Source organism: Acipenser ruthenus, chromosome 60 (assembly GCF_902713425.1).
Source record: "Acipenser ruthenus chromosome 60, fAciRut3.2 maternal haplotype, whole genome shotgun sequence".
Taxonomy (NCBI): Eukaryota; Metazoa; Chordata; class Actinopteri; order Acipenseriformes; family Acipenseridae; genus Acipenser; species Acipenser ruthenus.
Genome location: NC_081248.1, coordinates 2,155,526 through 2,170,663, shown reverse-complemented (window position 1 = coordinate 2,170,663; position 15,138 = coordinate 2,155,526). Strand labels below are relative to the sequence as shown.

General features: G+C 42.0%; 1 protein-coding gene across 2 annotated transcripts; it reads left to right on the top strand.

Moving 5' to 3' along the window:
- Positions 1–56: 56 nt before the first annotated feature.
- LOC117409965 (zinc finger protein 665-like) lies at positions 57–15,138 on the top strand. Of its 2 annotated transcripts, XM_059018590.1 has the most exons (3): positions 127–186; positions 7,822–7,920; positions 11,488–15,138. In XM_059018590.1, the coding sequence occupies exon 3, from the start codon at positions 11,495–11,497 to the stop codon at positions 14,759–14,761; it is 3,267 nt and encodes a 1,088-aa protein (XP_058874573.1). In that variant the 5' UTR covers positions 127–186; positions 7,822–7,920; positions 11,488–11,494; the 3' UTR covers positions 14,762–15,138. The 2 variants fall into 2 exon arrangements, with proteins under 2 accessions (XP_058874572.1, XP_058874573.1); XM_059018589.1 differs by lacking the exon at positions 7,822–7,920 and having other exon boundaries at positions 57–186; positions 11,488–15,137.

Below are 15,138 nucleotides of genomic sequence, written 5' to 3'. Positions count from 1 at the left end.
ATATAGATATAGATATATATATATATATATAAACATTGCTCTTATATGGCTTCGCTATTTTCCGCTCCACTCGTGTTTGCCCCTCAGAATGGCGGCGCCCAAGCTGGCCTCACTCCAGGAACGGAAGTGGCCGCTCTGCGGTTCGTCTTGTGCTCGATGGTGGAGTCGGAAGCCGTGTCGAAAACGGTAAATATTATCAATTATTACCAATAGTTCTTACCTTATTATCGATATGTAGATACATAAAAAATAAACATTATTGAGCCCGAGTGCGTTTTTTTAGTCGACTAGAAACGTTAGAGGTTTAAACTAGTTTCAAATAACGGACATTTCTGGGCAGGGAAATAAATAGTTAGCGTACCTCTACATATTACAATTACAAAAACCGTACATGCACAATAGGAAGCTATGTTAATCTTCTGTTTTTTCAATATATATTATTTTAAATGCTATCTACTTCTTAACTAAAGCTATAACAACCTTTCTGTATCTGTTGGTATTAGCGCAAATTTGCAGCAGTTTGCATATTTTATCTTAACGTGAGTCGTGTGGTACTGTACTTTATTACGTCTTTACGTTATCCTGTCTGCTATTGTTGTTGTTTTATTCATATTGACTGGGTTTGCTTGCATAGTTTTAATTATTACTAGTCTAGCGTATTTAATTATCAAATGTCTACACTGGTATCACCGTATGTTTTGTGATGTTAAATATGTTCTTGTTGTATTCGGTTCCCCAAGCATAAATGTGTTTATTTTACGTTAAAAAAACGTTTTCACTTTTAAGAGTGCAAAGAAGAGCAACCAGAATTATGCCAGGTTTAAAAGGCATGTCGTATGCAGACAGGCTAAAAGAATTGAATCTATTCAGTCTTGAACAAAGAAGACTACGCGGCGATCTGATTCAAACATTCAAAATCCTAAAAGGTATAGACAATGTCAACCCGGGGGACTTCTTTGACTTGAAAAAAGAAACAAGGACCAGGGGTCACAAATGGAGATTAGATAAAGGGGCATTCAGAACAGAAAATAGGAGGCACTTTTTTTACACAGAGAATTGTGAGGGTCTGGAACCAACTCCCCAGTAATGTTGTTGAAGCTGACACCCTGGGATCCTTCAAGAAGCTGCTTGATGAGATTCTGGGATCAATAAGCTACTAACAACCAAACGAGCAAGATGGGCTGAATGGCCTCCTCTCGTTTGTAAACTTCCTTATGTTCTTATGTTCTTATTTGAATGAAATATAACCAGATAAAAGAGTTCACTTCTGTAAAAACCATAGTAATGTATAATACCTTTTTTTCTTCTTAAATATACATGTTTGAAAGTAATTAGAAATAGTAAAGATCTATATTTTTGTTTGCACTGTAAAACACTAACGTGTGTCACTGTAATTGGTAAACTGAAAACATCATATTTTAATAATTACGTTTCGTCTTCCGCCTTCTTCAGGTAGCATGGTAGAAATAGGCAAGCAGACTGCTGCTGTTTAAGTTTGAAAGTTGTATATAGATAGATAGATATTGTAAAATACTCTGGGCCATATTTCCAAAGCGTTTTTTTTGTTTGTTTGTTTTTTTAAACAGAGAATACATTCATATTAATGTTACCAAATGAGAAACATACAGCTTGAGGCTGCTTATGAGACTTTGTGTTATATTGCCTGGCTGCTTGGTTCTAACTTTGTCGTAACAGGTGTTTTTCTCCAAAAACAGGAGTTCGTTAAGTGATGGAAATAAGACTCCCATTACATAGCAGTTTGATCCACTCCTGGTTGTGCTAGGAGTTAAATAAGACACAGGGAGTGGCCTTAATGTAGAATACAAGGGCTGGCCGGTTTTGAAGCTGGTTTTACATTGCTGTCAACTGGAGCAAATCTGGACTGTGGAAAAGTGGCCTTAACTCTTTGCTGCCGAAGCAGAATGACCATATATGGGCATGAATGTGACCCCTTTGTGTTTTAGCGCTTGTAGTTTGGCAACCTTAAATCAGAAATTAAAAGCCACTATATCTACAGGAAGGCCTTACCTGTCTGTTTCCAGTGATGTCATGTATTTTGTTGTGGAATGTATTATATATTTTTCATATAAGCCACACCTCCCAAAAAAATATTGAAAAATGTATAATAAATAATATTTTTAAAAAGTGCCAATTTCAACCTCTTTTCAAGTTATATTGAAAATAACTTGGCGTATATCGGAGCTGTGCAGTTTTCCAAGGATTTCAAATCAGAAATCAGAAATGAAATATCTTGTACAGTTGCAGAGCTGCACAAGGTTGTACAGTGCATGGAGTTTTACTCTGAAATGGCAAATGCAGACCAGCTCCAAGACTTTCCAACGACTGAGGCTGGAAACATTATTACCCTGTTTGTGATACAAGTATATTTATTTATGAGCATAGAGGTCACAAAAATAAAGAAATACAACACAAGATCTTGAGTAATTCCATTGTTTTCTGGCACTCCAGGACCTGTAGAGCCAGAGACACAGACATTTCAAATTGACGAGTGTTTTTGAATCTGTAGTAAACTCAGCTGAAGTGGCGGCGTGTGTGACGCTTACTCATAATTATAATATTATACGCCCATAGTCATGCAAAAATAAATAAATATTTGTGATTGGACGGCCGAGATATCATATACGATTGATTTTAAACTGCTCTGGCAGCAAAGGGTTAATTGTGAGCTGGCCTTTGTACTGAAGGTGTCTCCATACTGAGCTTTTACTGCAGGTGATGTATTCTTTTTTCTTCAGTGCTGGAAGAGTTAAGGCCCAGTTATTTTCCATTCCAGTTTCGATAAAAACTTCTGTTTTTGAAATTAGCCCTGAACTCCCTTAGAAAGCAAGCAGGCCTGACAGAGTGACCTGCCAGCTCTCAGCCCCTCCGTGTGTGTAAGTGTAGAGTAGACAGGGCTGGCAGAGGTGAAAGATCTGAGGAAGGCTGTTCAGTGCCTGGCAGTTAGGATTCTTATAGCAGCTCAAAGCCAGGGAAAGACAGATTTAAAATAAGAACTCAGTATTGGAGGAGCAACTGAACCATTCGGAATGACTGAAGCAAAACACCAGTGAATGGAAAAGTACATACATGGTAACTGTTTTTATGTGAAGCAGTGTGGAGTAGTGGTTAGGGCTCTGGACTCTTGACCGGAGGGTCGTGGGTTCAATCCCAGGTGGGGGACACTGCTGCTGTACCCTTGAGCAAGGTACTTTACCTAGATTGCTCCAGTAAAAACCCAACTGTGTAAATGGGTAATTGTATGTAAAAATAATGTGATATCTTGTAACAATTGACCTTATCAGGGCGTCTGCTAAGAAATAAATAATAATAATAATAATGTGGTTTACTCAGAATTCCCTCTGTGGTCTGGTAGCCTTCAGGCTTCATTATCCCAGCGGTGGATGCTTTGTGGGTATTTCCAATAGCCTAAGTAATACCTCAATACTAAAAAAAAAAAGCTTCTACTTACATGGAGCTGTTCTTCAGTTCAGGTACCTTGTACACAACAGCAGAAATGGTTTGTGAATTGATTGTAAAACATGTAAAATAATAAAAGTACCAATATTTTTTTTATTATGATTTGAGTGCAGGTTTGTCTATTTTTGTATTTCATTATTTAAGCCCTACATTTTTTTTAAAATTACAAATATCAAGTAGTCTACATGTGTTCCTGCTGACTGTGCTGTTTGTTCAGTAACTTGCCCACATTGTGTTTGTAAAATGTTTTCAAAGCCTCCTTTCTGGCTTTGTTAGAGTCCAAGAACCCCGTCTGTGATCTACTGAAGTAACGTTGCTGAAAGCAATCGGACTGCATCCAGCTGTTTGATTTCTTCAGCTCGTCATTCAAACCAGAGACTAGTTGCTATTGTGGCTACTGCAGTGTCGCTGACAGCAAGCACGATTTTCAATTTTATATACTGTATATATATATGTGTGTGTATATATATATATAACTTTATTTATTTGCTATACTAAATTTAAATAGATAGATTAGACGTATAGGGCAGTGAGGAAGCAGTCTTAGTCTACATTGATAGACAGAGATTTTCTTTCATCCAGCAGAAAAAAAGTAACGTGCTTTAATTCTGTATTTATGTATTTTCCGGCAGATGGATGTGTAGCAGTGATTAAACATAGTTTGAACATTTGAGGTTCTTTACCAGAGATTAAGGCCCTCATGTTTTTTACAGTAGCATCTTTTTTTAATGTGGTGTCCTTTTTTCAGAACACTCTGGGGAACATTATAAAGTGCTCTAAATTTAGTATTTGTGTTTTTATAAAAAAAAATAAAAAAAACATTAAGTATTTAGTTTTGATGATGTATTCCGCTTAGTGTTTTCAAAGAGACCAATTTATAAAAACGTGTTATTCTATGACAAGACATCGTTTCACCTGAGTGATTTTTTTCAGGACACTTTACGGAATATTATACAATAATTATAAAAAAAATTATTTTACTGATTTTCCACTCCAATAAGTAAAACTATAATATATATATATATATATATATATATATATATATATATATATATATATATATATATATATATATATCTATATATATATAGTATATATATATATATATAGATATATATATATAGATAGATAGAGAGATCGATATAGATAGATATAGATATTTATAGATATATTCAGTAGATTTGGGGTTTTCAAAGAGATAAAGGTAGAAAAACATTTTATTTTGTTACCTGAAGGACCCTACAACACTCGCTGAAAGTTCTGTTGAAAAATATGGGCACAAGACATTCTTTCACCAGAGTGATTTTAAGAATGTAGAGCCTTTTTTTAAAAAAAAAAAACAAACACAACACAAGCTTTAAAACTGAATATTTTACAAACAAATAATACTGAGAACCCCTACATAATATAAACTGAATTCTGATTCACCAGGATCAGACGCCAGCGTTTCCGCCACCAGTGATTCATGTAATCGTCTGCCGTCTTGAAATGAAGTTCTGTAGAGTGGAAACATTTACATTATTGTGTGCAGATCAGTTTCTGTACATAAACAGTAACCCTATACACTGAATAGCCTTTTTCAAAGCAGTATTTTACAAACAGCAAGAACAACAGAATCCATAGTGCTAAACAAACTAAAAAACCCTAACTACTGTAATAAGCAAGACTAGTACAATTGCAATGCCACAATACACGTTTATTCTCAGGGTCTGTATAAGCAATAATGGACACTACTCTCGATTATTTTCTCTAAATAGTAATAATGAAGAAAAAGATAACTGATTTAAATTTTGCTCGTGAATCAACTGCTTCCACGCGTTTCAATTATTTATATATATATATACACACACACATATATAATATAAATGTAAAAACATATATATTATTCCCCAGCAGTGTGGAGTAGTGGTTAGGGCTCTGGACTCTTGACCGGAGAGTTGTGGGTTCAATCCCCAGTGAAGGACACTGCTGTTGTACCCTTGAGCATGGTACTTTACCTAGATTGCTCCCGTAAAAACCAAACTGTATCAATGGGTAATTGTATGTAAAAATAATGTGATATCTGTATAATGTGAAATAATGTATAATGTGAAATCTTGTAACAATTGTAAGTCGCCCTGGCTAAGGGCGTCTGCTAAGAAATAAATTAATAATAATAATAATAATAATATTATAACATATGAGACAGAATACATGTTATAATATAATAAGTCAAATACATTGGATTTACAGTGTTTTCCTGTTTTTTTTTTTCTTAGCTGTAAACAAGTTCCTGTGATGTTTTCTTTCTGCGTGCTGCTGAAAACTTTCTCCGCCCTTTAAAATTTAAATGCACCTCTCAGTGACGTCACACGAAGAATACAACTATCAGGGAGTGAAATTCAGTCCCTTCCCTATCCAGTGATATGCGTTTCCAAGCTGGGGTGCCAAACTCCAGCCCTCGAGGGCCGCAGGGTCTTCTGGTTTTCATTCCAGCTCAAGCTCTCAATTAACGTAGTTGATCTAATGATTTGTTGAATTTGACATATTTCATATTTTTCAAGGTCTTTTACAGTTGATGGTTTTAAAAATGCACTTGATTCAAGGTACACGACCTGTGAAACATTGTGAGGTCTGAAGAGAAGTGTTAAATGTGTCCAGTTAATCAAATCATTAGACCAATTAAGTAATTGAGAGCAATTAAGTAATTGAGAAATTGACTCTCATATATTCTCTTTCAAATCACTGTCTTTAGAATTGCGATCGTTTTTGTCATTTTGTATATGGCTTCACCCTGCTGGACCCACGTGTGTTGAAGCTGTTCTCTGATTGGTCAATTCCTAGTTGCAGCACGACAAATCGCAAAAAGTAAGATTCAATCCTATTTATTATGCGATGCTTGTCGTGTCGCCCTGGTGTCGCCCCCGTGTCGCCTGTCGTGTGAAAGATACTTAAGAAAATATAGGTTCTGTTCATTTTGTCGCATCGCTGCACATTTTCACTTGTCGCATTGTTAAATAAAAAAAAAATGTTGTAGTTTTAACTTGACTTTTATTTCAAGACATTGAATGATTTAACGTCAACTTTGTACATTATTATTATTGTTGTTATTATTATTATTATTATTATTATTATTATTATTAATTTCTTAGCAGAAGCCCTTATAAAATATCACAGTACACATTGCAAAATATCACATTATACAATAACATTACAGATAAGATCAAATTCATATCCACCACCCACTCGACATATCGCGGGTGTCGGGGTCCAGTATAAATCCACTGTATATCAAAGACCGCTATATAGAAAGAGACAAATAGAAAAACAAATAGGCTAATAACAAATACTGTACAACCACGCCCTCGTTTTATCAGGGGCGTCAGGGTCCAATATGAATCCTCTATGCAACCCGCTTTCTCTCATTTTTTCGTAAAACAGCAGCACACTGTTTTAATTGATACTGCGGAGGGTAATTGCTTCTCATCAACTTCAGTCTCCAATTAATTTCATGAGTCTTCCTCTCCTTTCTCAAATGCACAAACCCGCTGCATTGAAAGAATCCATTCCCAACACAGGAGGCTTGTTGCTAGGGAGCTGATGTCAGTGCCCTGTGACTTTTGCTAGTGCATTGCTTAAAAAAACCCGCTTCAGCGAGTAGATATTTAATTTGCTTTGTGTTATTGTGCAGTGCGTGTGTATGATAACAGTATGATATTAATTATTTGTTTTTAATTGTTTTGTATATTGTTGTTTGTGATGTGCAGTACGAAATAAAACGAACAGTAACTCTAAGTACCTATGTATATTGCAGCTAAGGCACGCGCAGTTAGACAGTAAAAATGGGCAGCCAACCCCAGGACCGTGATATATCCGAATCGGCAGTATAGCGAGGGGCGATATAACGAGGGGTGGGTGTAAGAGCAAAATAGAGGATACCGTAAATAATTACATTTAAGAGCAAATTCGACTAAAGCAGTTAACTTATAGTAAAAAAAGTTCTTCTGTTTAGAGCATGTAATAAATACTATAAATTGATGTCTATAGGATTCATGTAGCAGAACGTATACCAGACCCAGGAGGTATGTACCGTATTTAATATGTTAGGTTACTTCATGTAAACATGTATTTATCCTTTATAGTTGTCCAATGAAGGCACTGACTCATTAGAATCTGTATGTTATTATGTTGCCTTTGGAAATGATGCACACGTTTTGCTTCGTGCACACTGTACTTGTATTACACTTCCTGTTACTAGAAAGAGCTTCTTCTTATTGAAGCATTGTTGAATAGTGCCGCCGTTGTTTGTTTTGCTACGCGTTACTTCAATTTTGAATAATAAGAATAAGCTGTTTGCATTTACAGGGACGCAGACAGCAGTGGACCATCCAAAGTCACGATAATTTGGGAGTGTGGGTTTCGTGGTGTATCATTGGGGCCTTCAGTGTCGTAGCTCAGTTCATGGTACGTTCTGAATGAAATCTACTATACATGTAAAAATTGTTTGCATTTGTTTGCATTCGCAGTAATTGACACAAAACTTTCAAAAATGATTTTGCACTGTATTAAAATGCAGTACATTCTGTGAGTTTTTGTTACAGAAATTGTTTGCATTCATTTAAGTGCACGGTGTTAGTAAATTACAGGAAACTTCCTTTTTTTCTAATGACAAAATTATACTGCACAGTAAATTCCGTAAAATGTTTTTTTTGTCAAAGAGTGTTTGCATTTGTTTACATGCAAATTACACAAAACATCCTTTTTTCTATTGATCTTCTGTCAGTGAACGTTATACCTTGTTAAACACGGCTCTTTATAACTCTCACTCGTGATGAGCTGTCATTGGCGAAAGTCAAACCCGGGTTTTGTAATGAACTAGCCCTGCACGGTGATCGTGATATAAAGCCGGTCCATCTGCAGTTAATTTGCCAATATTTTATTTCATTTTGGGATTTATATATTAATGAACAGATCATGTTTATTATTATTATTAGTTTATTTAGCAGATGCCTTTATCCAAGGCGACTTACAGTGACTAGGGTGTGTGAACTGTGAATCAGCTGCAGAGTCACTTACAACAAAGTCTCACCCGAAAGACGGAGCACAAGGAGGTGAAGTGACTTGCTCAGGGTCACACAATGAGTCAGTGGCTGAGGTGGGATTTGAACCGGGGACCTCCTGGTTACAAGCCCTTTTCTTTAACCACTGGACCACACATCCTCCTATCCTTGGGAGGTTACCCATCAACCGCAAGTTTTCACAAACGCACAGGGCTGGGTCCCAATCGTGGTTATGCGGAGTTCTACTGTGTGTGTGCGTGCATGCGTGTGTGTATATATGTTTGTGTATATACAGCTGTAGTCAAAAGTTTACATACCCCAATGGAAATTTATAATTTTTAGAAATTCATACCCTGACAAGGAAAATTAAATTAATATCTAGCTGAGGCACCTTTAGCAATAATAACCTCTAAATGATTAGGCTGTTTGTCAATGAGCTTTTGGCATGATTCTTTAGTGATTTTTAGCCATTCTTTAACGCAAAATTGTTCCAGTTCATTCAAATTCTGAGGACTGTGCGCAGCCTTCTTCAACTCATACCAAAGATTCTCAATCGGATTTAGATCGGGACTTTGACTCGGCCATTCCAGAACCTTGATTGTATTCTTCTTTAACCATTCTGAAGTAGATTTTGATGTGTGCGTTGGATCATTGTCGTGTTGGAACTTCCAGTTGTGCTTTAAACCAAGTTTTCTAGCGGAGGGTTTCAGATGATTGGCCAATATCTTTTGGTATGCTATGGAATCCATTTATCGTGTATTGGAACTAGATTTCCTGTGCTATTAGAGGAAAATCAGCCCCATAGAAGGATATTACCACCTCCATGCTTGACAGTAGGTATGGTGTTCTTTTCTTTGTACGCCTCACCAGACTTTCTCCAAACGTAACGACTATCAACGTGACCAAATAACTCCATTTGCGTTTCATCACTTCACAAGACCTTTGACCAGAGGCCATCATTGAAATGCTGTTTTGCAAACTTTAGCTGATTGTCCTTGTGACGTTTTCTTAAGAGTGGCTTTTTCCTTGGCCTGCAACCATTGAGACCTTCACCATGCAATACTTGATCTATGGTTGAAATGGAAACCTCAGTCCAACCTGCAGCCAATTCATTTTGAATATATAGGCAGTCAATATCGGATTGTTATTAACCTTCCTCACAATTCTTCTTCCAGTCTTCCAGTCCGCAAGTGAAGCAGCAGCTGCTTGTTATTGACAGGAAAGAAGCGCCTTAGGGAGCTGGGGACAGTGTTACCCTCCAGGGGCCGGTTTTTCAAAACTCTGGTAATCGGATTTCCGTGTTTGATCTGGATTGTATTGTGCAATTTGGTTTTTTTACTGTGATCCGAATTTAGTTTTGGTAATCCGATAGCACCATTAATCACAATTTAAATGTTGCAGTTGGGTTTTTCAGAAAGGTTTTTAAAAAGGAGATCAGGATTACTTTGATCCAAAATACCAGGATTATTGTGATCCTGCTGCGTAGCTGGATTTAGCTTTTAAGCGTACCCTTCAACATACGCCTCCTTAAAGCTCGTCTGAGAGATGCTGGACTCTCTACCAACGAGGAAGACGATGAAGATGTCTAAACACATATCCTTTTTTCAAAAGTTTTATTTTTATTCAATTTAGATTTAGTTATTTAATTTCTGCTAAGTAGGCATAAATAAAATAACCATTATTTGCGTCACAAATAAAGTTGTGTATTGATTATTATTACCACGATATTATGTATTTTGTTAAGTTAGGTTATATCATAAATAAGACCTCAAAAAAAAAAAAATAAGAACTAGCCTACTTCAAAAAACTCAATTTCATAATTGTGATTATTGGTTATCTGGATAAATGTAATCCAGCAGTGACATCTTCTCAAACCGGATCAAAATGATCCGGGTAAAAGTAATCTCTATCACAAAATATAGGATTACAAAATACAGATCACTTTCATCCATATTAAAAGTTTTGAAAAACCGGACCGAGGTGATCAAGGAAGTACAAGCCTGTCTAAAAGCATGGCTTGCACAAAGAGATATTTATAACCTGCACATTATTTGTTTATTTAGCAGACGCCTTTATCCAAGGCGACTTACAGAGACTAAGGTGTGTGAGCTATGCATCAGCTGCAGAGTCACTTACAACAAAGTCTGACCCGAAAGACGGAGCACAAGGAGGTTAAGTGACTTGCTCAGGGTCACACAATGAGTCAGTGGCTGAGGTGGGATTTGAACCGGGAACCTCCTGGTTACATGCCTGTTTCTTTAACCACTGGACCACACAGCCTCCTCACATTTGAGACCTGTGCAATGAATGGCTGTTAATGCAGCTATTTGGTCAGCTACAGTTATTTCAGTACATAAGAAAGCTTCCTAATGAGAGGAGGGTATTCAGCTCATCAGCACTCATCCGGTTCCTGGTAGTGATTAATCTCAAAACTATGTCAAGTCAGGTCTTAAAGGATCCCAGTGATTCACCACTCCCTAGAGCTCTGCTGGTGAGGAGCCCCCCCTGCGGAGGGGATATAGTGCAGGTGGTCATATAGTCGCATGTCACGCTTCACACATTTCAACAGCCACTGATCCCATTGGCATGACACTGGTTATTAACATTATTTAGCAGAAGTTATTGAGAGTATCAGATTCTGGGGATTTAGGGGGTGTCTGTACATCACTCCGTCTGTATGTCACACTTCTACATCTTGAGAACACAAGAAGTTATTCCACACACTGTAAATCATTTTAATAGACTTTACCAGGACACCTCATTTGCTTACCTAATGAAGGTCTTCAACACCACTTATCCAATTCCCATTAAACTCTTCATTGGCATGTCTTATTCTACACGGCGCTGTACATGTTGTTGATACACGTCATGCTCATGGTCTTTCCCTCACACTGAGAGCTCTGATTGTGAATGGAGAGCCGTGGCGATGGGGAGTGGAGGTCACTGACGGGCTGGTTCTGTTTTCTTGTAGATCTGAAATGGATTCTGGCTGGAGCCTCTCTGCCACCGTCTCCCCAAACCCGGGGGGAAGAAACTCAACGGGGCACCAACAGCAGGAAGCTGAAGAAGAATCGCCCGCAGAAGCAGGAAGGGGAAAGAGACTCTTGTTGTTCCCAAAAATGGGAATATCCAAATTCCAAAACCACGGAGACCAGGGATACAGAAGGAGAGACAGATCAGAGAGCAACGATCTGAAATTCGAACAACATTCCGAAAAGAAACGTTGCAGAAAATTCGGAGCCAGTTTCATCGACCAGTTCGGCATTCGTCAGGATCTGGGAAGCGATTCCGACTCTGACATCGAGGGAGAGGAAGAGACAGAGGATGATTTAAAAGATGATTTAGTAGGAGAGGATTTAGAAGAAGACCACGAGCAACAGGACAGGGAATCCCAAGAGGTCAGGCTTTTTCCGAACGACAGGATCAGGAATTCGAAGCTGTGGAAGAAAGACGATGGGACGGAGACGCAATTCCCCAACTTTGAGCGCAGGATCATAATCCCGGGAACCGGGGTCAAGCTTTCCGAGCTGGGGTTGGAATCGGAAGGTTCGGAATCGGAGGATTTGGGGGACCCCGAGGATGTGGGGGAGCTGGAATATTTGGGGGAGGAGGAGGAGGAAGAGGAGGGGGTGAAGAGGGAGTTTGTAGGAGACGGTTCTATCGACGAGTACGGTCAGCACGTCGGGTACAACAAACGCAAGACGGCAGACTACTTCTCCAGTCTGATCGCTGGTAAAGGAGCTTTCTTTCCACGTAAACTTGTCAAATCAAATCGTAATAAAAAAACTAAGCTTCACTTTCCTTCCACATGTTCCACGAACATCTCTGCTTTCGGGAGCAGCAAGCTCCAGAGCCGCGTGGCCATCAAAAACCTGAATAGTTTTCCCGGAGGCGATGGGGCGGAGAGAGGGGAGGGAGAGACGTGTTTTATAAACGAGTTCGGAATGGCGCATCCTGCAAATCACCTTCAGACAAAGGGAGTGGGGAACGATATAGAGGGGGAAAGGGGTCATGATCCCTCGGCGGAGAGCTCAGAAGTAAAGGCACATAAAAATAAGATGTCGCTGATCTCCTCAGTCAAACCAAGCAGGAAACTACAGGGAGAGAGACTAACGTCTGACAGCTTCTCCAGCAGGGCTTTAAAAGTGGCCCCTAGAAGCTTGTCTGGATATCGGAACTCACAGGACTATAAGCCCTCAGTGAAGTCAGAAAATAATGAAGATGGCCATAATAATACAGAAGATTTAGAAAGGGACAAAAAGGACGGGATGGAGATATCTGAGACTGTCAAATTGGAAAGGCCGAAATCTTGTTACAAAGTCATCAATAGGGAATTTGTCAAGATGGGGGAGGAGGAAGGAGAAGGAGGAGAGAAGGATGACGAAGGAGAGGAAGGAGGTGGAAAGGATTTGGAAGGACTGGAGGAAGAGAAGGAATCGGTTTTCATTAACGAGCTGGGTCTGGAGGAAAAGCGGGAGGAGGGTGGAGAGGGGGATGAAGACTTTTCTGAAGGAGAAGAGGAGGAGGAGGAAGAGGAGGAGGAGGAGATTTCAGAATTTGACGAGGCTTTAGAAGAAGACGATGAAGACGAGGAAGGAGAAGAGCCAGAAAAAAAACAAGACCGACTGAGAACCGAAAAAAAACTGAGAACCTCCGACCCTGAAACTGGAGCCTCTCCCGAGCATCCCAGCAAAGAGGAGCTGTTCCACTGCTCCGTGTGCGAGCAGACCTTCCGCTTCAAGTCCGGTCTGAAGCGCCACTTTGCGCGGCACACGGTGGCCAAGCCCTTCCCCTGCCCGCGCTGCCCCAAGACCTTCAAGCACTCCTTTAACCTGTCCTCGCACCTGCGCACCCACTCCGGAGACAAGCCCTACGTCTGCCCGCTCTGCCAGAAGGGCTTCCGGGACTCCACCGGGCTGCTGCACCACCAGGTGGTGCACACTGGGGAGCGGGCACACCAGTGCCCCGTCTGCGAGAGCCGCTTCTCCCTGCGGAGCAACCTGCAGCGACACCTGCGACGCATGCACAAGCTGGGGAATGAGACCGAACCCTCACCGTCCTCGTCGGCATCCATCCCCACCTCGTCGCCGGTCCTCCTCAGCCTTCACTCCTGCGGAGACTGCCCCAAGACCTTTAGCACCACCAGCAACCTCAAAAAGCACCGCAGCCTGGCCCACGGGGAAGGGGAGGGGACGGGCCCCCCTGCCCCACCCCGCCCTCACCCCTGCGATCTCTGCGGCAAGGCTTTCCGGCAGCGCTGGGAGCTGGAGCGCCACTTCATGCTGCACACCGGCACACGCCCCCATTCTTGCCACGAGTGCCCCAAGAGCTTCTCCACGAAGAGCGCCCTGGCGCGTCACGGCCTGACACACCGCAACGAGAGGCCCTTCCCCTGCGGGCGGTGCGGGAAGGCCTTCGGGAGTGCGCGCTACCTCAAGGCGCATCTCGAGACGCACCGTGAGGGGACCCCCTACGAGTGCGACGTGTGCCACCGCCGCTACGGCCTGGCCTCCAGCCTGCGCAAGCACAAGAGGAGGCACCAGCGCGCCTCGCGGCTCGAGGAGGCCATCGAGAGGGCTGGGGGGGCGGGTTCTGGGAGCCCCTACTGCTGCCCCGACTGCCGCCTTGCCTTTCCTGCGCCGGAGGAGCTCCGGGCGCACTCCTGCCCACGCCCCAAGAAACCAAAGGAGCCAGGCAGGGAGGTGTGCCTGTGCAGCGAGTGCGGGAAGACCTTCTCCAGCTCCTCCACACTGCGCCGGCACTTCACCATCCACACGGGCGAGAAGCCCTTTCACTGTGCCTCCTGCCCCAAGCACTTCCGCACAGCCTGCCTGCTGCGCCTGCACAGCCGGGTGCACAGTGAGGCGCGCCCCTTCGCCTGCCCGCTCTGCGCCAAGACCTTCCGCTTTCAGGGGGCGCTACAGAGGCACCGGCTGGTCCACGAGCGTCGCCGGCAGGCCCCCGAGCCCGAGCCCGACCCACGCAAGAGGCATGCCTGCCCCCAATGCCCCAAACGGTTCCGCAGCCCCCGCGAGCTCCGGCGCCACCTGCTGGTGCACACAGGTGAGAAGCCCTACGAGTGTGAGCTCTGCGGGAAGTGCTTCAAGCAGGAGTCCTACCTAAAATACCACCGCCTGCTGCACGCCGACGAGAAGCCCTTCCACTGCGGGCAGTGCGAGAAGAGCTTCATCTCACCCTACCACCTGAGCAGGCACATCAGAGACGTGCACAAGATGAAGGCTTAGAGGGACTGGAGAGAGGAGAGAGGACGACTGGGGAGGTGCGGGCGGGGGAGAGGAGGAGAGAAGCGCTTCATCTCCCCTGTCATCTCACCAGGCACATCAGAGACGTGCACAAGATGAAGGCTTAGAGAGAGAGGGACGAGAAGGGCTTCATCTCACCCTACCACTTGAGGAAGAGCAGGAGAAGGACTGGGGGAGGGAGAGGGGGAGGAGAGAAGAGCTTCATATTGAGAGAGGGAGTGGAGAGGAGAGAAGAGCTTCATATCGAGAGGGAGGAGGGGGAGAGGAGAGAAGAGCTTCATATCGAGAGGGAGGAGGGGGAGAGGAGAGAAGAGCTTCATATAGAGGGAGGGGACTGGAGAGGGGAGAAGAGCTTCATA

Excerpts from the sequence above, each read along its gene's own strand:
- LOC117409965 (XM_059018589.1), top strand. The coding sequence starts at position 89 with ATGGCGGCGCCCAAGCTGGCCTCACTCCAGGAACGGAAGTGGCCGCTC. Across the intron at positions 187-11,487 it reads CGGAAGCCGTGTCGAAAACG|ATCTGAAATGGATTCTGGCT; the intron begins GTAAATATTATC and ends GTTTTCTTGTAG.